Source organism: Pongo abelii, chromosome 4 (genome assembly GCF_028885655.2).
Source record: "Pongo abelii isolate AG06213 chromosome 4, NHGRI_mPonAbe1-v2.0_pri, whole genome shotgun sequence".
NCBI classification, from domain to species: Eukaryota; Metazoa; Chordata; class Mammalia; order Primates; family Hominidae; genus Pongo; species Pongo abelii.
In genome coordinates, this window is record NC_071989.2 from 135,739,678 (window position 1) to 135,767,119 (window position 27,442).

Genomic DNA, 27,442 nt, shown 5'->3' on the forward strand with positions numbered 1-27,442 from the left:
TGATTTGCATTTCTCTGATGATCAGTTGTGTTGAGCACCTTTTCATATGCCTGTTTGCCATTTGTATGTCTTCTTTCGAGAAATGTCTATTCAAATCTTTTGCCTATTTTTGATTGGAGTATTAGACTTTTTCCTATAGAATTGTTTGAGCTCCTTATATATTCTGGTTATTATGTTGGTGCAAAAGTAATTGCGGTTTTTACCATTGAAAGTGATGGTGAAGACCGCAATTACTTTTACACCAACCTATAACCCCTTGTCAGATGGATAGTTTGGAAATACTTTATCTCATTCTGTGGGTTGGCTCTTCACTTTGTTGGTTGTATTCTTTGCTCTGCAGAAGGTTTTTAACATGATGTGCACATCCTTCTTTTAATGCTCTTGAATCTCTCATGTCCTGGAAGACTAGGTAGCCAAGCTCACTGGATGTGTGTGTAGGATTTGAGAAGAGACTTGAGAGGCAGAAGGTCATAGTGATTAAAAACAATTATTTGGAATCTAGGTTTAGGTCAATGTGTCCCTGGAAACACTTTTTTTTGTTTGTTTGTTTTTTGAGATGGAGTCTTGTTTTGTCCCCCAGGCTGGAGTGCAGTGGCACGAGCTCGGCTCACCACAACTTCCATCTCCCGGGTTCAAGCAATTCTCCTGCCTCAGCTTCCCTAGTAGTTGGGATTACAGGCCCACGCTGCCACATCAGGCTAATTTTTTGTATTTTAGTAGAGATGGGGTTTCACTGTGTTGCCCAGGTTGGTATCGAACTCCTGAGCTCAGGCAGTCTGCCTGCCTCAGCCTCCCAAAGTGCTAAGATTACAGGCGTTGGAAACACCTTTGTCTGTAACATCCTAATAATAATTCTGCTTCTCTCTAGGGTTGTTGTAAGTATTAAATAACTTGGTGTGTTAAAACATTTAAAACAGCCCTGGAACTTATCAATATTAGATTTTATCATTCTAGAGCAATTTCTGTGAACTGTGTAAATACTAGTGATTATCAGTTTGAGTGCTGTTTACGAGCTGTATAAATATTAGCTATCATTATTTTTTATGATGTCTTTGAATTAAGAATTCCTTCAACTTTTTTTCCCTTATTTTTTCTCTTTCTAAAATCCTGGTCTAATTTTATGACTTTTAATAAGATACTGTCATGTTTGTTCCCTCCTGCCTCCAACTTAGACCCTGTACTTTCTTATTAAATTTATTTCTGAGTATTTTGTAATTTTTTAAAATTTCATTTCTGCCTCTAATTGGATATTTCTGGTTGAAGAAAAACTTGCTTTTGACTATTTACTTTTTAATTTATTCATACTACCAAACTTTTAAGGTAATTTTAATGTTGTTTTTAGCAAACTCTGGAGTTATTTAGTTATACTATCATATCTACAAATAAACATAAGTTAGTCTTTTCTTTTCAATATGTATAATGATTATTTCATTTCCTTGAATTATTGCATAAATTTGAGCCTCCAAATTAATGTTGACAAACAGCAGTAAAAGTAAAAACCCCTGTCTTGTTTCCAAATTTATTGGAAATGGCTTCAGTATAGTTAGATGTTTGCTATCGGTATTTAGTAAATTATTTTCTTCATTCTTAAGTAGTTTTTTAAATCCCTTTTTTAATTAAAAATTTTGTTAATAGTAGCTGCTTAATTTCATTAAATGCCTTTTTGTCTTTTGCTAATATAATTACATATTTTTCCTTTAATTTTTCATGCAATGAATTATTGATATCCTTAGTACACAGTTTTTATAACATGTAATTGGACTACTCAGATTTTGTAACTGACATCCTAGTTTTAGGTTGTATTTTGGATAGATTAGGCTGTTAGATAATTTCTGGATCCATTTAACATCTTATTATAGAAAAATGAGTTGGGATAAGGGAGGCACAAGACCAAGCACAATCTTAATAATAGTTTCTTGTCATATTTTAGGGCACTAAAATGGCAATATAATTATTTTTTTGCTCTCTAGGGATTTAAGTTTCAAATTAGAGGCAGCACAAGAACAATAAACATACAAGGCAAATGAGCTTATACCTATTTCATCTGGAGTACAGGGAAAGGGAATAACAGTTAATTTTCAGATAAATTTTACATTTGAACCAAGGAAGGCCAGGGGCCAGAGAAAGAGAAGGCAAGTAAAGAGAGAACTTGCTTCTCGACCTGCTGCTCTTGTAACTATTGTTTTTCTGATGAGCCAGTGACATGATTCCTGTTTTCAGCTGTCATCCCTGTCTGGGCTCTATAGTTAACACATATATACAACAAACACATTTGTCACTATGAAAGGACAACAATGAATGGCCATGAGGCAGTCTGTGGCAGGAGGTGTGGGGAGAAAGGCCTTGATAGGCTGGGGTCTTAATTTGCTATTTCTCTTGTTTTGAGAAGTCAGCGAAAGTTGATCAGTGAGGTTAGGGCAGAGGGCTGCCAGCCCCAGGAGCCTGCACAGAATTCCCAGGATGTGGGGACAGTCCTCCCCGCCAGAGGGAAATAAGAAAAATCCAAACAGGCACCCTGTAGGCTGGCAGAGTAGTGCATGTATTGCCCAAATAAAAGGCTTTGGGGTTTGTGGAAAGGTTGAGAGGATATTGTGGTGAGTAAATGTAACATGACACAGTCAAGTAAGAGTGAAGAGATGATGGTTTCCAGATCCTTAAAAAACACCTTCTGAAGGGGTTAAAAGAGTTTTGAATGCCGATGGTGCTGCTGTAGGATCACTCTGGGCCCTGCGACAGCCTATTAGGGGCCCATGCACACGATTGGTGCTCAGTGAGTATTAGCTGGATGAAGGGATGCATGACTCAGTGATGAACTCTGTTAAGGTGAAGCCCAAAACAGCTCTGCCAAGTCTGTGTTCCATAGTACCCGGAAGGTGAAGATAAATGTGGGTGAAAGGAGGTGAAGTCAAAAATTATAGACAGGAATTGGGGGAATGCAGCATTGGTTGTCAATGGAGGAACTCTTTCCTCTGTCTAGGAGCATGGAAATGTTGACTTTTTCCCAGTGCTTTTTACATTTCCCCCAGAGCAGCAGTTCCAGATGTTAGAAAGGTAGGCAGCTGATTCATAGATTCCAGGTTTAATGAAGAATGCGATTCTTTCACACTTAATCATGGTTTGGCCTAACTATTCAAATCACTCTAGGGAAGGATATGCTCAGAAGGACAGGGGTGAAAGCAGTACCTGTCACCCCTTACACGTTAACTCATTTCCTTTTTTCCTTAAGTTCACAATGACATGCAACATAATAATAGAAACAATATTAAAACCAGTCTATGACCCTCATTGGTTTTGGGAATTGATGTGTTAATACTTTAGCTCTACTTAATGCTTATCCATTCTTACCAATTCCAGGACATTACTTGAAATGTAAAAAAATTAGAAACCCCAAATTTCCATATGTCTACTGTGGCTGATATTTATTGCTATATCTTTATTACTTTTCTGCTATCTGTCCTAAGAAAATGCGTTTCCTATTTCACTGATTTTTGAGAGCTTTTTCTGTTCCATTTGGAACTGCAGAAGCAGCATTAAAGGCATAAAATTTGTTGGGAAATGGTGCTTCTTGAAGATAAAGGGACCAAGAAGGAGATAAAACTGCTTGATAAAGACTTTTAATGCAGCCAATCAGACAGGCATCAGCTATTTCATGATTATGTTTATTTTCAAGATGGAAAATATATACTTCTAGAAAGATATCCTACCATTTTCCTTTGGCAGATGGAAGTAGACATAACTATTATTAACAGGATTGTCCTACAAGTGCAACATTGACAAAACATAAAATGGGAATATGAATCCAGCTTAAGTAATGGCTGCTTTAGTAAGTAATATTCAAATAGGACTTTTTGTTTTATATTTATAATACAAACTAGTAGTGTGTTTAATTGTAGGTTAGAAAGGTAAATGTGGGTCAAGGCCAGCTATTATAGATTTTATTTTTCCTGAGAAAGGAAGTCTCTGCCAAGATATGATAAAATATACACACTGGTTCCCTGTAATTTGGTAACAGATACTTTCCCAGGCTTCCGATCTATACCACTTTCAACCACTTTTAAAGCTGTGCTTTTTACCAAGTTGAAATCATGAAGATAGTTTAAAACTTAACATTTGGGTTTGTTTTCAAATCCTTTTAGGAGACAGAAAATGATATTATTTATCTTTACCTTTTTCCTTTTGGTACTGACTTGCGAGAAAATCTAACAGACAGGTTGAAAAGTTGTCCTGACAGCCTTCAGTAGGAGCCATAATGAGACCACATTATTATATCTAAGCATTTATTTCCTTAAAGTTTACATCTTTAAGGAAGAAACTAAATGACTTGGCTTATTGAAGCTTCTTACAGGTTAAAAATAAAGAGCACCTTTTAAAAATACACTCTGGTCCAAAAATAGGTGTACCCATGTATAACTTTTAGGCACACATTTTATTTTATGCTGAGTATTAGTTCAATTACTCCGTAACTTTTCTAATGGTTTGTTGAGTAGTTGAAGGTTTTACCTGTTGACAAATACACCTGAAGATGTCTAGAATCTGTGAAACTAAATTTACATGAGATTCTTTTCCTTGTCTCCATCACATTAAATATATGCTAGAGCCAGAGGTAACCAGAAAAGCATCAAAGGGGCTGGTCCAAGTGGCTCATTCCTATAATCCCAACACTTTGGGAGGCTGAGGCAGGAGCATCACTTGAGTCTAGGAGTTTGAAACCAGCCTGGGTAACATAGCAAGACCTCATCTTTACAAAAAATTTAAAAATTAGCCTGACATGGTGGCGAGTGCCTGTGGTCCTAGCTACTCAGGAGGCAGAGGTGGGAGGGTCACTTGAGCCCGGGAGTTCGAGGTTACAGTGAGCTATGATGGCACCACTGCACTCCAGTCTGGGTGATAGAGGCAGACCCTGTCTCAAAAAAAAGTATCAAGATTTGTCCTCTACACTAAAATAGAATTCCTCCCACCCTGGTATTGTTACTTGTTGCACCCTGTCATTAAAAATATGCAAAGTTTTGTGGAAACACTATTTCTTTGAAGTATGTTTCTTTTCTGTTTCTTTTAAGTGTGCTTCAGTTTGTTATTATGCCTTGCTGCTCACATTTTACAGATCTAAAAAATGCAAAGCTGACCTACATTTTTGACTCTGGTTCTGGCCTGACTTGAGAGCCACATGGGAAGCGGCTGCCGAGACAAAGTGTACCCTTCTTGCGGCGAGTGCTCGGCTGGGCAAAGCCCTGTCTCCTTCCCTTGGCAGAAAGCTCCCCTTCTGCTGCAGAGAGCCAGTCACCTGGCCTAGTCAAAAAGAAACTTGGCTAGTCTAAGAACTATTTGTGCTTTCCATGGAGCAATAAGAGATCATTTTTCTCTTTTCTATCACGATTCCCTCTAGCAACTCAGCTCCCACTTCATTCGTCTTACCTAGAGCATATCCTTTCCCTTGGACAGAGCTCCAACGCCACTTTTAAAAAGATAATAAAGTGAATTTTTGAGGGCTGATCTTTACTCCTTGCCATTTGGCAGCCCTTCTTCCCAACAGAGGGCAATACCCCACTAGCCAAACATTTCGTGTTAGAAAACTCCAAGCCTTCCTACTGGCAGGCACTTCCCATGTTGGAATCGAGGACGTCTGATTTTGGTAGCTCAGAGTTTCCCGGATCTAAAGAGGACTTGGCTTATTAGTTAAAGAACTTTCTAACTGAGGAGGAATGATTACCATTCAGCTTTGAATAAGAGTAGAAACGTGGCTAAGATTAAAAATTAATGTCCACATAAAAGCCAAGAGAATTAAAATTTAGTTTCAAATTTGACACAAAGTTTTCTCTTTGGAATTGGGAAAGTATGTTTTGAAATTTCATAATTATGGACTAACATTTGAAAATTTCTTTTCTCATTTTCTTAGTATCTACTAAAGTGCTATGTAACTTTGGCAAGTACTAAGTGTAAACATGCCTCATGTCCTAAGCTCCTATTTTTGTTTTGGTTTCATTTTGTTGTTGTTGTTATTTGTTTTGTTTTTGTTTTCTACAGATCATGCTGCTGTTACTACAATATGTAGCCGGAGTAATGTATCTTAATGCTTTTCATCCCTGTAATGGGACAATCACTAAATAATTGCAAGAGCGAAAAGCAGCTTCAATTTATGCATAACAAAGCCATTCCGGATCAACCGTTTATTTTCACATGGCACTGACTAATCTTTCTTCTTGCTCCTGCCTCTTGCTTGGTAGGTGCCAGGATGAGTGTCCTGTTGGGACCTATGGCGTTCTCTGTGCTGAGACCTGCCAGTGTGTCAATGGAGGGAAGTGTTACCACGTGAGCGGCGCATGCCTCTGCGAAGCAGGCTTTGCTGGCGAGCGCTGCGAAGCGCGCCTGTGTCCTGAGGGGCTCTACGGCATCAAATGTGACAAACGGTGTCCCTGCCACTTGGACAACACTCATAGGTGAGTGTCAGCTTCCCCTGGAAGGATGTGTCCTGTGAAAGTTTTAACCTGGGTTTTCAGGATTTGGAAGGAGGGATTGATAGAGTGATTCTCACCCCAAGCCCCCTCCTGCCTCTAGGCTACTCTGAGCAGGAATCGCCAAGTAAAAGGAAGACATTTTAACTTAATGTGTGATGGTCCACATTCGAGATGCTAAAATTGTTCGATGGTTACTGGTTGATAGCAAATTCTATTCTCTATTAATGACCACTGATACAAACAAAATTTGCTGAGGTTAGTAGAACTTTCCCTTAAGCAAGGGATTCTGTGACATTCCCTTAGAAGCAAAGATGCAATGAGAGACAAGGAGTTCAGCCAAGTTTAGTATGCAAAAATATCATAAAATGATTCTTACTGCAGCATCTTTTATTCGACAGTACATCTGTGGAAGAAAAAAAGGCTAGAGAGAGGAAGTGAACTGGTGGAAGTTTTGTGAAAGTGTTTCACATGTGGCTGTCACATGTGAAATATCTTTTTCGAATTGATTACTCTGACATAGAACTCACAAGGGACTTTTAGCTCAAAAACCTCTCCAAGAATTTGAGAACAGGAAACCACGATCCCACCCACCCTACTGTACCTTGTCTGCCCTGAAAATATCTTCTTACCCCTGTTTCTTCTTTCCCTCCCCCAGGGACCAGATACACATAACTTAGAATTCTGGGCCTCTTTCGCAGACTGCTGGAAAAGCTGAGTTTGACAAAAATGTAGGGCATTATATAGCAGTTCAGATCTTACTAGAATTACTTTATTTGCATTCAGCACAGCTGTTACTTCATTTATACTTCTGAAAGATAACTCGTAGCCACATCAAATCCCAAATGCACAGAAGTTAAAAGTAAACAAAAGCTTCTGGTTGGTCTCTTCTTTAAACCATTTTTAGTAACAAAAATATAGAGTTTGCACTCTGTGTGTGTGTGTATGTGTGTGCACATGTGTATGTGTGCTGGAATACATTTTAGTGGGACATATGAAAGAAGTGTATTCTCAATATGATTCAAGTAATTTTGTAAGCCACATTAGTCAACTTTGGTTTTCTTCATTGGAAAATATTGCCTTTCTTTACTTGACAAGTTTACGTAAATATTTGGGGGAATAAAAATGAATAATCTCCACAGGGTTTTGTTTTTCAACTCTCTAATATTTAAGGAGCTGGCAGGATTAGGGACTAGTCATGAATTTGGGTCCCTTTCCTACAGTATAAGTCTTGTTGCAGCAAAAAGTAAGCCCCATGGAGTGACAACTAAGAACATTACACCAGTGTGCTGTTTCGTTGTATGTAGAGACAACTGAAATCAAATGGAATAATAAATCTATGCAAAGGAAGAGCTCTGCTATGAGAAGAATAGGAGAAGCAGAGAGCATGTTGGTTTTGTTGCAATTGGATACCGTATTAGTAGTGGCAAGGTGCAAAGTGGAGAATTAGTTAATTGATGGCAATACTGTGGTAATTTTGACATAGATCATATGTACCTAAGCATATATGTGTTTACAAAGAAGTACATGACATTTTTTGACAATTACATAGATCAATAACACTAAAATCTGTCTAATATTGTATACCAAATAATCTGAATATTTTAAAAAATCAGTTCATGATTTTGTAAATCATGAAAGGTATTTTTAAAGATTAGCTTTTATAAATTTCTATTAAAACAAGTTTAATGTTGATTATATGACTCTATCTTGTTGAATTAATCATTGGAGCCGTCTATCTAGTTCTTATATCTTAAACTTCTATGTGTAAAATTCCTGGAAGCCCAAGGTCCCTTCAAACCAAAAGCCATAGACTCCTTGTATTAATTGAAAGTCTAGTTTGTTTACATTATCATTTATCAAGCAAGTGGAGCCTTGCTGTTACATAATTTATGATATACTAAAGCCTTCCATGATAATTAATGAGATAACAAATACAGTGTAAATTAATAATATACATTGTCTTTAGGTACATATTGAGTTCTATGGATATACACATTGACATATATTTTAGCCATATAGTTGGGTAAGGGTTTGTATCAGGTAGCTTTTGCAGCATTAAAAAACAAACAAACAAACAAACAAAAAAACTACTCCAAACCTAATGACATAAAATAACAATTATTTACTAACTGATGATTTTTTGCTTGACTATGTGGGCTAGGCTCAACTTGATGGTTCTTCTGCTGGTCTCCTTGTGTTCAGCTGGCAAATCAACTGGAGGCTGATTGGTCCTGGATATCCTCACTCACATGTCTGGCATTTGGCTGGGTGATGGGGGTGACTGAGCTACACATCTCCAGTATCTAGCAGTCTAGCCTGGGCTTTTTCACATGGTGACTGGCTTCTAAAACAGAAGACAGTAAAGACCCCCAACATACACTTTTTAAGCCTTTGGTTATGTCATGTTTGCTAATACCCCTTTAGATAAGGCAAGTCATCTAACCAAGACCAGATTCAATATACCCCAGCTCTCGATGGGAGGTGTTGCAAAGAATTTGTAGCCATTTTTATTTTGTAATCTATCATAGAGCTGAAATGAATTTAAATATATTTATAAGTAATATTAGTATTTTAAACTTTAGCAGTATTATTGAGCCTAAAGATATTCACTGTGACCTGGACTTTTCAACTGAAAACTAACTGTTATGGTGGAAATGATTTTGAACAAGAAAATAAAATTTGAGATTTAATAATATTCCACATGCAATATAGAGAGACGGATTAACTGCTTTTGGTAATAAAGACATTTAATAGCCATGGACAATCCGGATGTGCCTATTTGCAAATGTCATGTAATTGTCATTACATTTGATCATTAATAACATCTAAGGAAATGAATAAAAGGAAGTTCAATGACATGACTCTGTTTCAGCCAAGATTATATAGTATTGGACTTTTGTTGTAATTCAACTATTAAATCGAACAGTTTCCTGGAATATATGTATATAGTTATATGTGTTTATAAAATGACAACTATTCCCATATGTGTATAATCCTATTTTCATATACACAAAGCAATCTGTTCTTTACACAGAAAACAGGTAATGAGTATATCACCCGTCAACCTCCAAACTGCTGCTCCTACAACAACATGTAAATCTCATTACCAATTACGCTGCCTGCATGAGAACCATCAAATGCCTCCAAAGTGCTCTGGCTTCCTACATCTAATTGTAAATTGCAGAATACTAATTTTGGTGTCAATCAATCTGAAAACCAGTGTGCTGCACTAACACTCACTGGGGGGCATTGAATATCAATTTCTCAGCCTGCCTCTTGCTTTGTTGAATTCATTGTCATCCAAATTGTCTATTTTCTTTAACATTATGTCTACACCATGAATACTATTTTCTACTTTTCAATGTAAAGTAATATTTTCTACCAAAAATATCATTTGTTTTACAATATGTTAAGATAAGGTAGGCTACTTAAACCAATCCATCACTTGAAATATTTCTTTTCCCTTTATCAAATGTAAGGACTTACTGAAGTAAACTTAAAAATTTCCCTGTTTTTTGTACAATATTTGTTTTTACTGATCCTGTTGACCCCTTTATATGTGCCAAATTCTAAATCTTAGCAATTCTCCTTCATGTCTGGTCCCCTTAGCAGGCTGTTAGCAAACCTCCCTTTTCTTTGGTATAAAAACAAACCTGGGTTCAAGTTTGATTCTGCCTCATTACCTGTGTGAGACTTTGAATAAATAATTTACCGTTTCTAAGCCTCTATTTTCTCATTTGTAAAATGGGATCATACCATCTAGGATGGTTGTGAGGATTGAACTAAATGGTGCTCAGCACATTGCTGAGACTTACTCAGTGCCCAGTAAATGCTGACTCCTGGTCTGTGCGTTCACTTACAATATCATCACAAACATGGTGACATTCATGAGTTGTTCTCTGTAATTAATGGCTATTTCCTTTAAGCCAAGACTTTGACATTTTAAAAACAAATTTTAGAGGAAATCTTCCCCTTTGTATACATATATACTGAGTATAATTTAACATTGTTCAGTGACTCTGAGATGTCAGGGAGAAGCAGATTAATGTGGGAAAGCTAGATCCCTGGAGTCACATCCACTCTGTATCATCTGTGGCATTTTCACTTATTCATTCAATCTGCATTTACTGTGGGCCTACCATGTGCCCGTGAAAGGTGGCAAAACAGATTTAATTCTTGCCCTCCTGGAACTCACAGTGTAGAAGAGAAGGAAGACATTAAAGGACTGGAAAAATAAACAGAATTATAGGTTGTGAAAAGTGAGATGAGAAGAAGGATCAGAGTGGTAAGGAAGAGTGTAAGTGGAGAGACCTACCTTCAATTTGGTTGGACAGGGAAGGTTTCTTTGAGGAACGGATGTTTAAGCTGAGACTGGAAAGACAAACTGGAGAGAGAGAGGCAGAGAGTAAGGAAACTGCATCCTAAGAACATGGAATAGCCCATATGGAGGCCCCTAAGTTGAAAAAAAAAATGATGCTTTTACAAACTAGGAGAAATCCAATGTGGTCAAGCATAGCAATAAAGAGAGAATAATGATGAAAGAAGAGGTTGAGGAGTAGGCAGTGGCCAGATGATGAGGCCCCATGGGCTGTGTTTAGGGTGATTGTATATCAGGTTTCACAAGGACAGTCTGGTTTAGGCCTGTTGTCCTAGTATAATTATTAGCAGCTCTCTCTTCACTCTTAAAAATGCCCTGGTTTAGACAATAAATTGTATAGTCACTGTAGCTATATTAAACAGTCTGGATTTTTTTCTAAGGGTAATGGGGAGCCTTTGCAGAGTTTTAAGAAGGAGAATGATATGATTTACTCTTTAGGTGATAAGACATGAGTGGATATGGGCAGCACAGTTGGAAGGCTATTCAGGAGGTAAGGAGATAGATGGCATTGGCTGGAGCAGAATGAGGACAGTGAAGATAAAGGGATGTGGGTGGATTCAAAATATATTTTGGAGTTAGAATGGTTAAATTCTAGTGATGAGGCAGAAGGAGTTATCAAGAATAATTCCTAGGCCAGGCACGGTGGCTCACGCTTATAATCCCAGCACTTTGGGAGGCTGAGGCGGGCAAATCACTTGAGGTCAGGAGTTCGAGATCAGCCTGGTCAAAATGGTGAAATTCCGTCTCTACTAAAAATACAAAAATTAGCTGGGCATGGGGCACACACCTGTAATCCCAGCTACTCGGGAGGCTGAGGCAAAAGAATCACTTGAACGGTGGAGATTGTAATGAGCTGAGATCGTGCCACTGCACTCCAGCCTGGGTGACAGAGAAAGACTCCATTTCAAAAAAAAAAAAAAAAAAGAATAACTCCTAGATAAACTAAGTGACTGATGGTGCTATTTATGGAAATTTGGACAATTAGGGGTAGATACTGAGTGAAAGAACAAGGGCTCAGTTTTTGTTTTTTTTTTTGAGACGGAGTCTCACTCTGTCCCCAGGCTGGAGTGCAGTGGCGTGATCTCAGCTCACTGCAAGCTCCACCTCCCAGGTTCACACCATTCTCCTGCCTCAGCCTCCTGAGTAGCTGGGACTACAGACGCCCACGACCATGTCCCGCTAATTTTTTGTGTTTTTTAGTAGAGACGAGGTTTCACCATGTTAGCCAGGATGGTCTAGCTCTCCTGACCTCGTGATGCGCCCACCTCAGCCTCCCAAAGTGCTGGGATTACAAGTTTGAGCCACCACGTCTGGCCCAAGGGCTCAGTTTTTGACTTGTTAAGTTTGAGATGCCGTGGAGATGCCATGTGACTGCTCAAGGATAAGCAATTGGCCCAAGGATAACAGAAGATAAGCAGACTTGAGTAGATCTAAGTAGATCTGAGACTCACACCCTAGTCCTGTGAATCTAAACCTACACTCAAGAAACCACCTCATATGTAGAACTGTACTTAGGTATTCTTCATGCCATGTTTTCTGGGTGTTTGATGAATTTCTAGGCCCTTGCCTGTGAACACTAAGGGGCAGCAGGGGTCTAAAAGTATATTTAAATAAAATTCCAAAAATGAGCACCAAACTGTTCAACCCACAGGAATTTTCTGAACAAGGAGGAGGAGGAATATAGGATATAAGATTATGGGGCGTGGCTGAGACCCTCACTTGGCAGACTAGGACATCAGGCCCAAGGAAGCTGTATTTCACTGAGGCTACTTAGGTAGTGGGAGAACTGGGGTTACATCCTCAGTCTTCATCCCTCCCAGGTTGTCATTCTTTCCAAGAGTAGAAAATCTATGAACAGTCCTCTGATGGGAGGTCATTTAGCAAATGTCTGGATATATCAGAGGTGTTTGTTGCTGGCCCTAGTTAAGGGGAGGGTTTTAGCTCCATCAGGCAAGGAAGACCATCTTTAAACAGTCTTCCAGTTGTCAGGAGAACTAGTTCGATTGTTAAGATTTTCTCGTGGTGAGAGGCACATGTGTTTTGAGCCAGCGTGCCACAGAGGGCCCTATTGTGTCAACTCACTTACGCGTGCATCTCAGCGCAGCTGATATGTCCATTTGCTGTGGAGCAACAGCTGGTTGCCTGGTGGGTCAATGCGGCTGCTGTTTAAGGTGGAGACAGCTGCCAGCTCCCAGGTATAGGGAACTGAGAGGAGAAACAGGCTGACAAGGTCACTGCTTTTGTTGTTCCTGGGACATCATACTAGTTAACTGGTTTGGTATTGTCCATTGGATTGAGTTTTTTTAGCTCCTCTCATAGAGGTCACTCTTATAAAATTAGTGCGTTCAATTTAAGAGAATTAAAAAGAATTTCAGACAAAAGGATGTGGTTGTAATACATCCTGCTAGAGACGATGCTGATTTCATACAACATTTCTGTAGTACCCATCAGGTTTCGGCCAATTAATTAAATCATACCAAGCCTGGGAATGAAGTTGGAATTATTCTGCATGGAATTACCCACACGTTTAGTGATCATTGCTAAAGCAACATTTGCACAGAAGTTGGGTGTCATGTTTACCCCAAAGTGACTTATTCCTTTCATCCATGTCTCTCAGCTGTCACCCCATGTCTGGAGAGTGTGCCTGCAAGCCGGGCTGGTCAGGACTCTACTGTAATGAGACATGTTCTCCTGGATTCTACGGGAAAGCTTGCCAGCAGATCTGCAGCTGCCAAAATGGGGCAGACTGTGACAGTGTGACTGGAAAGTGCACCTGTGCCCCAGGATTCAAAGTGAGTGACTAGGGCTCTGGAGGAAGGAGAAGAGGGGTGCAGTGTGAAGCATCTCAATACCATGATTTATATGACCTCCAGTGAAATACTGTGAATGTGCTAAAGTCATCCACATCATTAATGAGAGAGAGAAAATGAGGGGAAAAATGCTAATAGAGATATAAGGAATTACCTTAGTATGATGACTGGGAAAGCTGGTAAAACTATAAATGTGGCATTAATTTTTAATATAAACATATGTCAGAAAGTATATTATAATTATTCCTTAAGTAATTTATTTTATTGTTTTATAGGTGACAAAGAAGTTACTTTTCCAAGTAGATTATTACTGTTATTGTTGACAGCTTTTGTTTTTAATTCCACGAAATTTGAAGACACATCCAGTTAGCATTTGTAATGTATTTACATTCTGTAGTTGGTAGTACATAAGTTTTCAGGTCCCTTTGAAAATCCAGACCCTATAAATACATCTATATTCCATGCATAATAGAGCAGAATTTTGCTCACAGTTTCTAAGATTTCATGGTGATAGGCTAGGAATCTTTGCTTTAAAGGAGAATGTGTTGTTCTTGAATTATTCCTTCCCATTTTAAAGAGCACATTGAACTATGAAGAATGTTGATGATTATTCCAGAGCACATAATGTAGAACTGGTGGATCAAAAAGTCACAGAGCTGAGAGGATCTTTAAAGGGTTTTCTAACCTATGTCATAACCCTTTGGTTCAGCCCTTGAATTAGCTTTGTCTTAAGAGTCCCTTCTGTTTTGAAAGGAGATGACCTCCAGTTGCCTTTGGTAGCTTAATTCTGTGTTTAATGCTCCCTGTCGGATAAAGTGAATCATGTTGCTGAATGTGTTCTGTTGTTGCTTTGCTTTACCTACTAAAAATATTACATATCATACGAGGAGGTCTAGGAAGGGTTGAGATCTAATGTATAGTTTATATTGATGTTTATTTATTGACAGTAATTTTACAGATACAATTTATTTTTATATATCTACTTGTCTGAGCAACCAAAAAGGGTTTTTATTGTTGTTTTGTTTTAGTTCTGCTATGAAGGTGAAGCTAATGTAATTGCAAGCTTTTTTGGATCCCATTTAATAATATGTCCTAAACATAGACCGGCTAGTGTTGCCCTTAAATTTCTAAAATTTGTATAGTGGTGACATTATGACAAAATTTTAATAATACAGTGTGTTAAAATTAGAGAGGAAGTATAATTAGCATTGCCAAGATATATTTTTGTTTATTTGTGTTGGCCTTATTTCAGTTGGCAAAATTGAATGCATTTTGCTACTTGTGTCTATCTAGGGAATTGACTGCTCTACCCCATGCCCTCTGGGAACCTATGGGATAAACTGTTCCTCTCGCTGTGGCTGTAAAAATGATGCAGTCTGCTCTCCTGTGGATGGGTCTTGTACTTGCAAGGCAGGTAAGAATGGGTAAATAAGTCTTTAATTCGATCCTGGTCACGTTATCTCCTAAAGACACAAAAAGAAAGAAACCTTAACCAGGGTTGTAGCTCCAGTTGCACCAAAATTCAGTGTCTGACCTCTGCAAGCCCCTCATCCAGTGTGGGCTGGAACGCTTTCCTGAGTCAAGGGAAGAGGCTCACATTAGATGATCTCTGAAGTCACTGCCAGCTCCAAAAGTCTGTGTGTCTGTGCACTTTTGGGAAGGGTAAACAAGCAGACATGTGTTCATGCCCCTAAATTGACTGGCTTGGAGTCATGACAGGAAATGCAGCCAAGCACCAATTTTATATGAGCACTAGAACGTGTCCATCCATAGGTGCAGCCAGGATCCTGGATATACACAGTTGCTGGTTAATGGGGTCCTGCTTTAAAGATGGTGTTGTGTTTTCAAGCAGAATCCTTCGTCTCCCTTCCATATAAATATTTCACTTTCCTGATCTGAACAAAACTCAGCATTCCACAGTGTGCATCACTGCCCATTAAAGGTGCTTTGACTCTATATCTCTTCCTCAGTAGCCCACTAGTATGCAGTGTTGGCATCCTCGACAGATCACACAACACACATGGCTGTTTGGGTCCTCAGGGGTGCCTTCTGTTCATTTCTGATGGAGGCCTAACTTGGCAGAACCAGTGCTCTCTGCTGCTGTGTCTGGGGCTTGCATCTCCAAGGTATTTCTAAAGAGAAACGTGGTTTGGAAAGGCTCAACAAGGCTCCCTGCTGCCTTTGTTCGCTCACATGCTCTGGCGTTTTCGCACAGGCTGGCACGGGGTGGACTGCTCCATCAGATGTCCCAGTGGCACATGGGGCTTTGGCTGTAACTTAACATGCCAGTGCCTCAATGGGGGAGCCTGCAACACCCTGGACGGGACCTGCACGTGTGCACCTGGATGGCGCGGGGAGAAATGCGAACTTCCCTGCCAGGTATGCACAAATCAGCGCCCTGACGGAAAACGCCTATGAGGAACTGATGTTGTAAAGTTGGCTTCTTTTTGCAGTTTTCCTGACTTCAAGTGGCTCACTGTGAACCCAACTTCGGTAACTACTGGAAGAATCCAGGTATTTGGATTCAAATTGGACATAGGATTGGAAAAGGGATAGACATGGAAACTGGTTAGATAGGCTCTGCGAGAATTTCTTCCTTCTTTTCCTTCATCTTATTCATTTTCCTCAACCCCCACCCTTTATTTTCTGTTTCTTATTCACCCATCTCTTGGTGGCAGCCAGTGAACAGTACTGGTCTCCAAATATTTTGTTTCCATTATCATGGAAATCCCCCTGCCTTTAGGGTGGAAAGTGGCAGGGAGTTGAAAGAAGGGTGGTGATTGATGTCATAGAAATGCTCATGGAAGGGTGGAAAAAAGGTTTGGAAACAATGTCTTTTAACATAAGTATCTCTGGAGCCACAAGAATCTCTTAAGATGTCCCTATAGCTCACTCTATTCCCTTGACCTACTCTGGAGATACAGGTCATTAGAAATCTCATACTGCATCTACCTCAGGCTGTCAGGGAGTGCAAACGGGAAGTGCATTCTGGAGTAAGCTGCTGATTTCTTTTCCATCACTCTTTCTTTCTATAGCAATTATTTTCTCCTGAGCCATTAGGCATTCTCTCTGTGGTGTGTGTTCTCTGCCTCCAGGACATCATCTGATGCGAGATAACAATGTGACCCCCTGAACTGGGCCCCTCGAGAAGGGCCTTCCACAATGCTCTTGTCTCTCTGGGCTTCCTCCTCATTAAGTACAACCCACTTCCCAAAGTAGAAAGGATCCCACTCATGGATATCCCATGGACAGAGCTGTCAGCTTTGCTGCCTCTCGTCAGTCTAGTGAACACATTATCAGTACTTGGAGATGAGCTTGAAGATCACTTTTTACTCCCTATCTGATTGTAGACAAAGCAAAGCCCCTGGCACAATCTCGTCCTTTTTCATACCTTAGAGGAGTTAGTAAATCAGTGAAGGCTGAGGGTTTAGTGGTTCATATCATGACAAAACTAAATCCTGTGTAGCTGTATCAAACATTGGTGGGGTCTACAAAATGATTGTTTTCTTTTTCTTATTTTAACAAGTTCTAGACAAATAATTATTCATCTAGCACCCACTACCTGTCTATGCTGGTTCCCACGTTCCTCCTCTGTGGTAATTCTGTACCCCTGTTTCTCTTAGTTCTTGGGTGCTGTTGGGAAGGCTTGTAATGCCTCCCTCATTTCCCAGGATCTGGGGTGAAAGAGCTGAACTTTCCATTCTTTCTCCATAAACAAAACGATCATGTCTGTGAGGAGTCTTGTCTCCATCAGACCATCCAAACTGACGTGCATGTGAAAATATAAAAGATCTGGAAGGGGAGGAGCGAGGTGTGTCAACTCATACTTAGGATTGTGAGTCAGAATATTTTGTGTGGCTTAGACTTCTTCCTGAAAAGCAGGATAATAATCAGAGAAAAGTAACAAAAGATCTTCATTTTTCTTTATAGTACCATGTATCTCATTGGCAACTTATGGCAATGAACTTAATTCAATTAAAACTATAATTTTTAAGATTAGTTTATAATTTAAAAAATTTTTAAATTATAAAATTTTTTATATTTTTTAAAATATAAATAGGCAGGAGAATAGTGTGAATCTGGGAGGCCGAGCTTGCAGTGAGCCGAGATAGCGCCACTGCAGTCCGGCCTGGGCGAAAGAGTGAGACTCTGTCTCAAAAAAAATAATAATAAAAAATAAAAAATAAAATGACCCTGACCCACACAAAAAAGCTCTAAAATTACAGTTTTAAAACTGTAATTTTATAATTTAAAAAATTTTTAAAGTGTGTTGGCATGATTGGCTTCACTATTTATATGTCCCAACCATTGTGTCAGGCATAAACTAGGGTTTGAGTGACTTTAAAACACTGACTTCAAAACACTGACTTCCTGGAGCCTATATTTTGGGGACTAAGAAGACATAGAAAGAGGTGATTAAGATGCATCCCTCTGGCTGGGTGTGGTGGCTCACACCTGTAATCCAAACGCTTTAGGAGGCTGAGGCGAGTGGATCAACTGAGGTCAGGAGTTCGAGACCAGCCTGACCAACAAGGTGAAACCCTGTCTCTACTAAAAATACAAAAATTAGCCTGACATGGTGGCAGGTGCCTGTAGTCCCAGCTACTCGGGAGGCTGAGAATTGCTTCAACCCGGGAGGCTGAGGTTGCGGTGAGCTGAAATCACACCACTGCACTCCAGTCTGGGCAACAGAGCGAGACTCCATCTCAAAAAAAAAAGAAAAAAAAAAAAAGATGCATCCCTCTAAGAAGTGTTTGGGGCAGCAGGGTACTGTAGTGAAATAGCTGACAGTGGCCTTTTCCTCTTCTGTTGTGGAATTTCCCAGGCCCTCATTGCTGCCTTTGATGCTATTTTCCATGCAGGATGGCACGTATGGGCTGAACTGTGCTGAGCGCTGCGACTGCAGCCACGCAGATGGCTGCCACCCTACCACGGGCCATTGCCGCTGCCTCCCCGGATGGTCAGGTGAGAGCCAAGGACCACTAATTGAAAGGTGAAACCTGCCAACTTAACACCTAGCGCTGTTCCTTATCACTTCACAGAAACACACACAAGTCAACTTTTCAAAAAAAAATGAAAATTCGATAAAGTTTCCAGTAAACTGAAACCTTTAATCTATAATCCAGGGCTGATTTTTTGTTGATTTGTGCAGGGGCAGTTCTCTTGAGCTACATGTAAGGTCCAGCTGTCAAAATTCAGGCCAGCAAGATAGGGAAAATGTGAATTGCTTTGAAGAGTTCAGCAAGACCGCTGTGGTATATTTTGAGCACTGAAGAAAGAATGATTGAAATAAGCCCTAAAAATATAACAAGGGTCACCTTAGTGAGGCAAAAAAATACGGATATTAATATGGTGAATATGCATATGCATATTATTGTATGGTTAATATGCAAATATTAAAATGTTCATTGCTGGAAGTAAAAGTTTTAAAACTTTCTTTTTTTTACGATAATGTTCAGATCTTGACAAATTCATAATATGATTGAGTACAAATTCTGTAACCACAGGGTAGGAGTTTCTCCTTATTTATATAGCTTCATGGTTTCAGCCAGGAAGTTTATCAAGCTAAAAGTGATACTGAAAGAAGAAGAAGTTTCTGCTCATGGTATACAGACTTGCTAAGATATTTAGTGCCACCTTCCAAGTATCATGAGCAAAAACATTGTTCTTCTTCTAGGACTACTTTACATTCCTACCAGTACTGTACAAGGGTTCCATTTTTTTCATTTCCTCACCAACACTAGTTATTACTGACTTTTTGATTCTAGCCATCCTAGTCAGTGTTTAGTGGTATCTCATTGTGGTTTTGCTTTCCATTTCCATGATGGCTGATGATACTGAACATCTTTCTGTGCATTTGTTGGTCATCTCTATTATCTTCTTTATATAAATCCCTACTCAGACTCTTTGTTCATTTTTTAACTGGATTTTCTTTTTACTATGGTGTTATAATCTTTATATTTTTTAGATATATGTCCTTATCAGATATATAATTTACAAATATTTTCTTCCATTCTTTGAGTTATTTTTTCCTTTCTTGATGATGACTTTTGCAGCAGAAAAGTTTTTATTTTGATGAAGTCTAGTTACCTTTTTTATTTCATTGCTTGTGCTTTCGGTGTTAAATGTAAAAAAACTTTGCCTGATCCAAGGTCACAAGATTTATGTCCATGTTTCTCCTAAAAATTTTATAGTTTTAGCTTCTGTATTTAGATATTTGATCCATTTTGAGGTAATTTTTACATACAATATGAGGTAGGGGTCCAACTTCATTCTTTTGCATGTGGCTATCCAGTTGTCCCAGCACCATTTGTGAAAAGACTGTTGTTTCCCCCACTGAATTGTCTTGATACCCTTTTTAAAATTCAGTGTTCCATAAATGTGAGAGGATTTATTTCTGGACTGTCTATTTCATTTCATTAGTCTATATGTCTCTCCTTATGCCAGCACCATACTGTTTTGATTGTTGTAGCTTTGTAGGAAGCATTAAAACTGAGAAATTTGAGTCCTTTTAAATTGGCTTTTCTTTTTCAGTATTGTTTTGACTATTCTGGGTCCTTGAATTTCCATATGAATGGTAACATCAATATGTTAATTTCCACAAAGAAGCAAGGTGGAAATTTAATGGAGATTGAATCTATAGATCAATTTGGGGAATACTGTCCACTTAACAATATGAAGTCTTCAGATTCATAAACATGGGATGTCACCAGCAGCCTCTTCAGTAGTGTCTGTCAGCCCCTTGGAAAATGTTGAGAGCTTCTTTGGTTTCTAAAGGAGTGAACTGAGATGAACTGTCATGTGCTTGATTTCTAGTGTCTGAGAGCTACCTTGGGAAACAGGCCAAGGCTGGTGCAATGGACTTTATTTTCTACCAATAGGAGCTAGCCACAGACACGAGGCCTCCCCAACCCTGTAGTTCTATCTTGACTTGCAAAACCTGAGATAACTTTGACTTCACAATAGGAAACTCTGCCTACCAATGTTTCGGCTTGGCTCTTCATCCCCAAATGTTAAAACTGCATCACACTAGTGATTAAACCAGATTTTGTGACTTCACTAGGGTTCTTGAAGTTCTCAAATGGAGAGATCGATACTAATTTCTCAATGACCACGGTGAAACAAAATAACATTTTTAACCTTCTGGCAAATTCAGAACTTTTCTAACAGAGAGACCACATCATTTGTTTTATACAACACTCCACCAAATCTACTTTTGTCTTATGAAGATAGAAAGAATGTGAGGTCTTCCTGAACACACCAGTCACTGCTCAAGTGTCCACCTGCTTTGATGATTTAGAACTAGCCTGTGAAAGGCACACTCTAGTGTACATGAGAAGAGCAAGAGATAGGATTTGGCCTGAAGCCAGCCGGAAAATGTGTTAGTTGCATTCCACAGTCTGGGTCATGGGGTAAGACAAATTATCCCATCTGGCCTTAGACCTATCAAGCTCCTACGGGAATGCTGTGGCTTTGTCACACAATGTAATCTTGTAATCCTCTGTCCATCTGTGGCCGGCCTGCTTCTCTAAATGGGAAGACTACTGCTTCATGCTGCTCTATTGCTTGTTGCCCACCATCTCTGCCTCATGGCCTGTCAGTCATTATCGTTCCTAGACCAGCTAAGTTGCCCCAGTGTCTCATTTCTGGGTCTTCTGTGTGGGCTGTTGGTCTGTAAGCATCTGTCAGTATCTAAGCCTGCTGTGAGGTCATCCCTCACAATTACAGAATACACTTGGTATACAAAAACACATGTTGAGGAAAAGAAAATTACTGAAGTTCCAAAAAACACCTACAATTGGACCAAGAATTGGCTTATTTTTTTTTTAAAGGAAAGAGCAGCTTTTGTATATTATTTACAAAGGACATCATTTCATTGTCTGCACTGGACAGACTAATAATTTTTTACCCATAAAATTGTTTTGGGTTAGTACCTTGTTAGGACCTTTTTGAACGTAAAGAAGGTTTTACTTTCCATTTAAGACACCAGGTTTGAGGTCAAAAAATAAACATAAGCTCAGGGAAGCAAGCAATTGTATTTCCTCTCATGCCTGTTGCTGAGATTGCTGTAGGTGAACTGTTAAGTATCCCTGGACAGGGCAGCAGTACGTAGGGTAGGAGGCTTGTGTGTAGTGAGGCTTTTATGAATAAATCAGTGAAATCTGACACAGAAGCCAGGGCTCTTCCCCTGACCAAATCAACAAGATGGCCTTAAGTGCTCTGTCAACTGTGGACACTGTGGGGAGAGGCTGATCAGTTGGATTTGGAGCCAGAGATAAGGGTTAGGAGGGCCTTGTTCCTCTTTACAAAGGAATTGACATGACTAAATTGAGGAAGTCTCACCCTAAGGTGAGATGCCAAGGAAGTTGGCTTGCTGTCTTACTGTGTACCCACATCCACCATTTCTTATAACTTCAACCCACTATCTAGTATTTGGCTGTCTGTTCTCTCAAAGGAACTGAGGCTTTTTTATTTCTATTATAATTGATAGTCCTATTTTACCTAGTCATAAAATAAGTCCTCAAAATATACTGTTATGAAAAGTAAACAAAATAAAAGTTGTGTTTGACATTTTAGATCCTATTTCCAAAAAATATACCATTTTATTGTAGTATGTGGTTATTTAAAACCTTAATTTATTGTCATTTTTAGCCAATACACTATTTTATCAAAAAGAGGCAGATTGCAGTAGAAGAATGGGGAAAATGAAATACCATTCAGGATTTAGGCTGTGTCCTATGCTGCTTCTCCTACACCTCTGGACCTCTGGTATACACACACACACACACACACACACACACACACACACACACACTATCTCTCTCTCTCTGCTATAAAATGAGGCTGGCTTTTCAAAATGATTATACTGAAATTTCAGATGTCAATGAAATGTAATTATGAGTGTTTGTGTATACTTATGTGTGTATATTTCCAGAGTAGTGGAGTGATATACTTTATAAAAGTATTTCCCCAAAATTACAGAAACAGGCTGAAGTTTATGTCTTCTTTTCTGCTCTGACTTCAGTCAGCCAGAACACCCATTTGCTGAGCATTACAGCTAATCAAGATTTCATTCCAGCTGACTGGGAACATGTGCAGTGTCCGGCCTCATTCCCAGCCCTGGCTAAGATCACTGTCACCTGGGAACTCTTCGAACTTGCATATTCCCAGTCCCCACCTCACACCTACGAAATGAGAATTTAGAAAGTGGCTGAGGAGGAGGAAGATTATGGTGCCTCTGCCCATCCATAAAGCACCTTTGATACAAATTTGGAAAAGATTTGGAAATCCCTCAGGATGTACTCCTTGGCACATGAAGTGCAAGCTGGATTTCTGCCCCAACTTAGCCCCTTGGGCAGGGGCTCTTGCATAGTGCACAACTTGTAAAACCTTACTTGGTGGCCTTGTCTGCCCTGGTGACCCAGGCAGGCAGTGGCAGTTACGGTCTGCATAGTGGCATCTGCTGTGTCGTATTACTCTAGTTATTGAAGAGCTTGGGGTCTGGGGTGCATTTCTTTGACAGAAACCACACAGTCAATTGCAAATGAGAAGAGGAGGTTTAAGGATGTGTTTATACCAGAATAAAAAAGTTAAATGCTAAACAGTTAAAAAGGAAAATAGGACACCCAATCAGACTCTAGGGGTTTTGAGAAAGAGAGAAGAGACTAGCAAGGCATGGTATAATTGTAAGGGGAGGGGAAGAATAATAAGAGGAGAGGTTGGGGGCTCATCTGAGCCCAGCCAGGAAGGGTGGAATTGGAAGGAGTAGCACCTGTGGGCAAGTTGATGCGAAGAGCCCACTTCTCCACTCTTCCCAGCAAGCAGAACTAGGCCCAGAGTGGCCTCAGCCTCTCTCCACAAGGAAAGATCTCCTTTCCATGTTTTACGAAACACCAAGTTTGACCAGCTGAGTGAGTGAGCTGCTACTTCAGGGACTAATCTGTCGTGAGGTGATGTCTCACGCAGCTAAGGGATGCCTGAATTGTTAAAATAAGGGGAGACCTACCTTCCTTTGTCCAGTGACATATAAGTGCAAATCCAAGTTGGAGGTAATAACTTTAGTCAAATGAGTTTAATTAACATGCCTGCACCCAATCAGCCACAAGTACAAATGACTCACTATCTGACCCTTTTGGGTATTGAGGGCTGGGGAGTGTGTCTGCAGGTTCATATGTATATGTCTGTCTGTTTGGTCTTGGGAGAGGGGATCATATAAAAGCGGAAGGCTGGGCCCCTGCTGTGAGGATGAAGGGAGGTGCTCATTTCCCGCCCCCCCCAAAAAAAAGCCCACAGAAAAACACAAAGCTCCAAGATCTGCCTAGCAATCCTTTCTGCTTGCTTTTATCTGGGTCCAGACTGAGGCAGGCCATGCTGTCTGGTATTTTTTTTTTTTTTTTTGTCTTGCAAGTGCAAAGGCAAACATCTCTGATTTATACGACTTATTAAGACTTTTTTCAACTTTGTTGTACTATATAAAGCAGATTCTTTTTAACTGGATCTTTAAAATCCATAGTATCCAAATAGAAAGGTTTGGTTTAACAACCATTTGTTGAGTGTCTCCAGGTTCTATGCAACCATAATGCTTGGGTGCTGGGAACACAGAGAGGAAGTGATGCCAACTCCCATCATGCAGAAGCTCACATTGCATCAGGACAGCCACTCTATCGGCAGAGATGGATATACCAGTGAATAACTTCTCTATACTACACCACACTACACTATACTACACTACACTACACTACGCTACACTACACTACACTACACTACACTACACTACGCCACTGCTTTGTTGGTCAAAGGATTAGAAAAACAGAAAAAGTGTTGTGACTAAATACTGTAGTTCCTCCGTCTTATAATTACCAAGCCCGATTATTATTAACAAGTATCTCTCTTTGCTCTAATATATGTTTAATAGCTTGTTGCCCAGGAACTAGCCATTGAATCAAAATAATTTCCTTCATTCACTAACGCTCCAAATATTGGAATACTGGCGTAAGGAATATAAGCAATTAAGTAAGACAAGGATTTGGGGTAATATCTATGAGAGGGGAAAGAATGACACCCCAGATGATTTATTTACTGCATTCATGTAATCACAAATGCCCAGTGAATGCTGATTTCACATTGAGGCCGCTGGCATAATGCATCAGGCATTAATTGCACGAACATTTCTTTAGAGCTGCTTAGCTGAAGTTTATCACGATCATTCAGCCATTGCCTAGCAACTTGTGAAGGCTATCAAAGAGCTCTTTGTCCTCAGTCCTGGCAAAAACAGTCCCTTACAGATCTCCTTATCAGCATTAGAACATTTATCAGAAAAGAAATGCGCTCCCATTGAACCAGAGATGGCTGCAGATTTAAACCTACCCCCTTCCCACGTTGCCCCTTCTTCCCAATATTTTAGAAGTTATTTCCTGAACTATTAAAGTTTTTATCTGTTTTTTGCTAAAACTTCTGAAGGAATTTCCTTAAGATGTCATGTAATTCTTTTATGGCCTAATAATCTGGGTTTACATGTAAAAACACAGACCTGAGCCCCTAAATGTATATCTGCTCAAGAATAAGCAAGGCAGACATCTCCACCTCCTTAGCAGGAAAGGGTCACCATTTTTGATACACAACCTATAAATATGTTGGGCTTCCTGGTTTGAGTGAAGACTTATTCAGGAAAGCAAAGAATGGTGTGGTTGCTCCATCCCATTGGAAAGTGGTCCTGAATATCATACAGGAAATAGGAATTATGCATATCAATTCATTCAACAAATATTTATTTAATACCTCCCATGTGCTAGGTGCTATAGTGAGCAAAACCAGGCATTGTCTCTCCCTCAGGGAGCTGCCAGAATTAATTACCTTTGGTGGAGAATTGGAGGGGAGTCTTCATCTGCATTTTCTTCTATATCTCTCCAGAATTCCTCTTCCCCTGCATCTCTGCTGACATTGACTTAGTTTCATGCTTTGTCACTTTGATCATTTTTTTTATTTGGGGAACCCCAAATGGGGGTTCTGCAGGTAAAAGAGCACCTGACAGGTTTTCTTTCTTCCCAGGCTCAACATCTTCCGGCCATCTTCTGCCCTCCTATAAAGCACAAATTTAGTTATGCCCCTTCCTTCTTAAAATTGTTCATTTGGTCCCTGTTAACACCGGGGGAGGTTCACGCTCTATAGCATGGCGCTCTTGGCTCAACTCAACATGGCCACTGCTTGGCTGCCCAGATGCCTCACCTGCTCTCCCCAGCTCCTGAGTTTCAGCTGTACCCAACACTTGCAATTCCCAAAGGACAGACACTTCTTTGGGCCTCTGAGCCTTGCAGCCACTGTTCCCTTAGCCTGCAGTCCTCTTCCCCCTTCACAAGCTACCTCCCTTCCTGATCATGATCCCCAGGCAGAGCAGGGTGTGCCTGTTCTGTGGTCATTATCACCCTGGAGTTACATTTTTAAGAAAACTTCTCACAGCAAACCAGTAGCTGGCCAGATCCCTTGAATGTTTGCTGAGTTGGGTTTCCTTTTCTGCCTTTGACAAACAAGGAAACAAAAAGATGTTTTGTAGGACTCTAGCAAAGCTGGCAAAAAATAAGAAGAGATAAATATCAATAATACACATGTACACACACAGAGCCAGAAATAATGGTTAAAGTAAAACTTACAACTCTTCATCCTGGAGAATATTTCATTGCAGGGTTATCCTTACATGGAAGTCACATCAGCAGTCATATACCTGGTGCGACTTAGAGAAACACTTACCCAACACTCTCTTCATGATACTTACTGCCTGAAATTCCACAATTAGATATTTATTTCTTAGGTTCTTACAATATATGCTCTCTTAGAATATCAATATTCTCCAGAGAAGGTACTACTCAGCAATAATAAATGTATCTTGTCCTTTTCTGACTGTAAGATGAAGGGAAAAATAACTAGGAGGGCACAGAGGGCCAGAAGGGGAGAAGCAGCAATAGGAGAAGAGGGTACAGCAAAAGGAGGAAAGACAACTCCATACCTTTCCCTGGAATTGCCCCCTAACTGAGACATACTTGATATTTATCTTCACATAGATTAGGCATTAGTATCTGCAAAATGCTGACTCATTTTTTACTGATGATAGAGTAAAATAAAAGGGCTTGAATTTTTAAGAGGGGGTTGGTAATAGAATTTTTATAATTTATATTCAAAGGAAACATTTCTTTGCAATTCTAAACTAAAAGTTATTTTCAAGTAAGCTTGGGTCTGTTGCTTATATGATTGGACACAGAAGGTTTGATCAATGATGTATAGAATTTGCTATGATTCTCTGGAAATGAAATGATGGGTAAACCGTATGAAACAAGCTTACCTCTGCAGTGGATCTTCTTGCTATAGGGTGGGCCTTGTTACTTATACAAACATTACCAGGATATAGTTGATTATGACTGATGGCTAGGCTAATCAACTGAACAAACCTCTTAAGGGAAGAAGAATCAGTTATGAAAGAGAGGATCTGTTTATTCAGATTTGCCTATCTGGCCTGTAGTCATTTTTCTTAACATGCTGTGATTGAGAATAGGCTAAGCTATACATAAATCATGATAACCTATGATATAAAAAAGCAGCATATACTTTTGACCTAAAGTGTACTCCATTCCATCTTAACTGAATTTATTAAGTGCAATTTGAAGTAGTGATTTGGCAAGTAGTTGATAAACTAAGTCATCATAAATGGCTAAATCTTACCTCTCCCCCAAGTCCCCATCCTAACAAAAAAGCAGAAAAAATCGGGAGTGCTTTTTCAGGATGATGATCAGTCAGATTAACCAGATAATTAC

General features: G+C 39.6%; 1 protein-coding gene across 4 annotated transcripts in view; it reads left to right on the forward strand.

Moving 5' to 3' along the window:
* The window catches only part of MEGF10 (multiple EGF like domains 10), a 244,996-nt gene that overhangs the window by 185,964 nt on the left and 31,590 nt on the right, over positions 1 to 27,442 (forward strand). For all 4 annotated transcript variants that reach the window (XM_054555890.2, XM_054555891.2, XM_054555889.2 and 1 more), the window contains 5 exons: positions 6,222 to 6,434; positions 13,448 to 13,622; positions 14,934 to 15,054; positions 15,856 to 16,019; positions 18,503 to 18,605. In XM_054555890.2, coding sequence (XP_054411865.2) covers positions 6,222 to 6,434; positions 13,448 to 13,622; positions 14,934 to 15,054; positions 15,856 to 16,019; positions 18,503 to 18,605 — 776 coding nt within the window. The remainder of the gene's footprint in view (positions 1 to 6,221; positions 6,435 to 13,447; positions 13,623 to 14,933; positions 15,055 to 15,855; positions 16,020 to 18,502; positions 18,606 to 27,442) is intronic.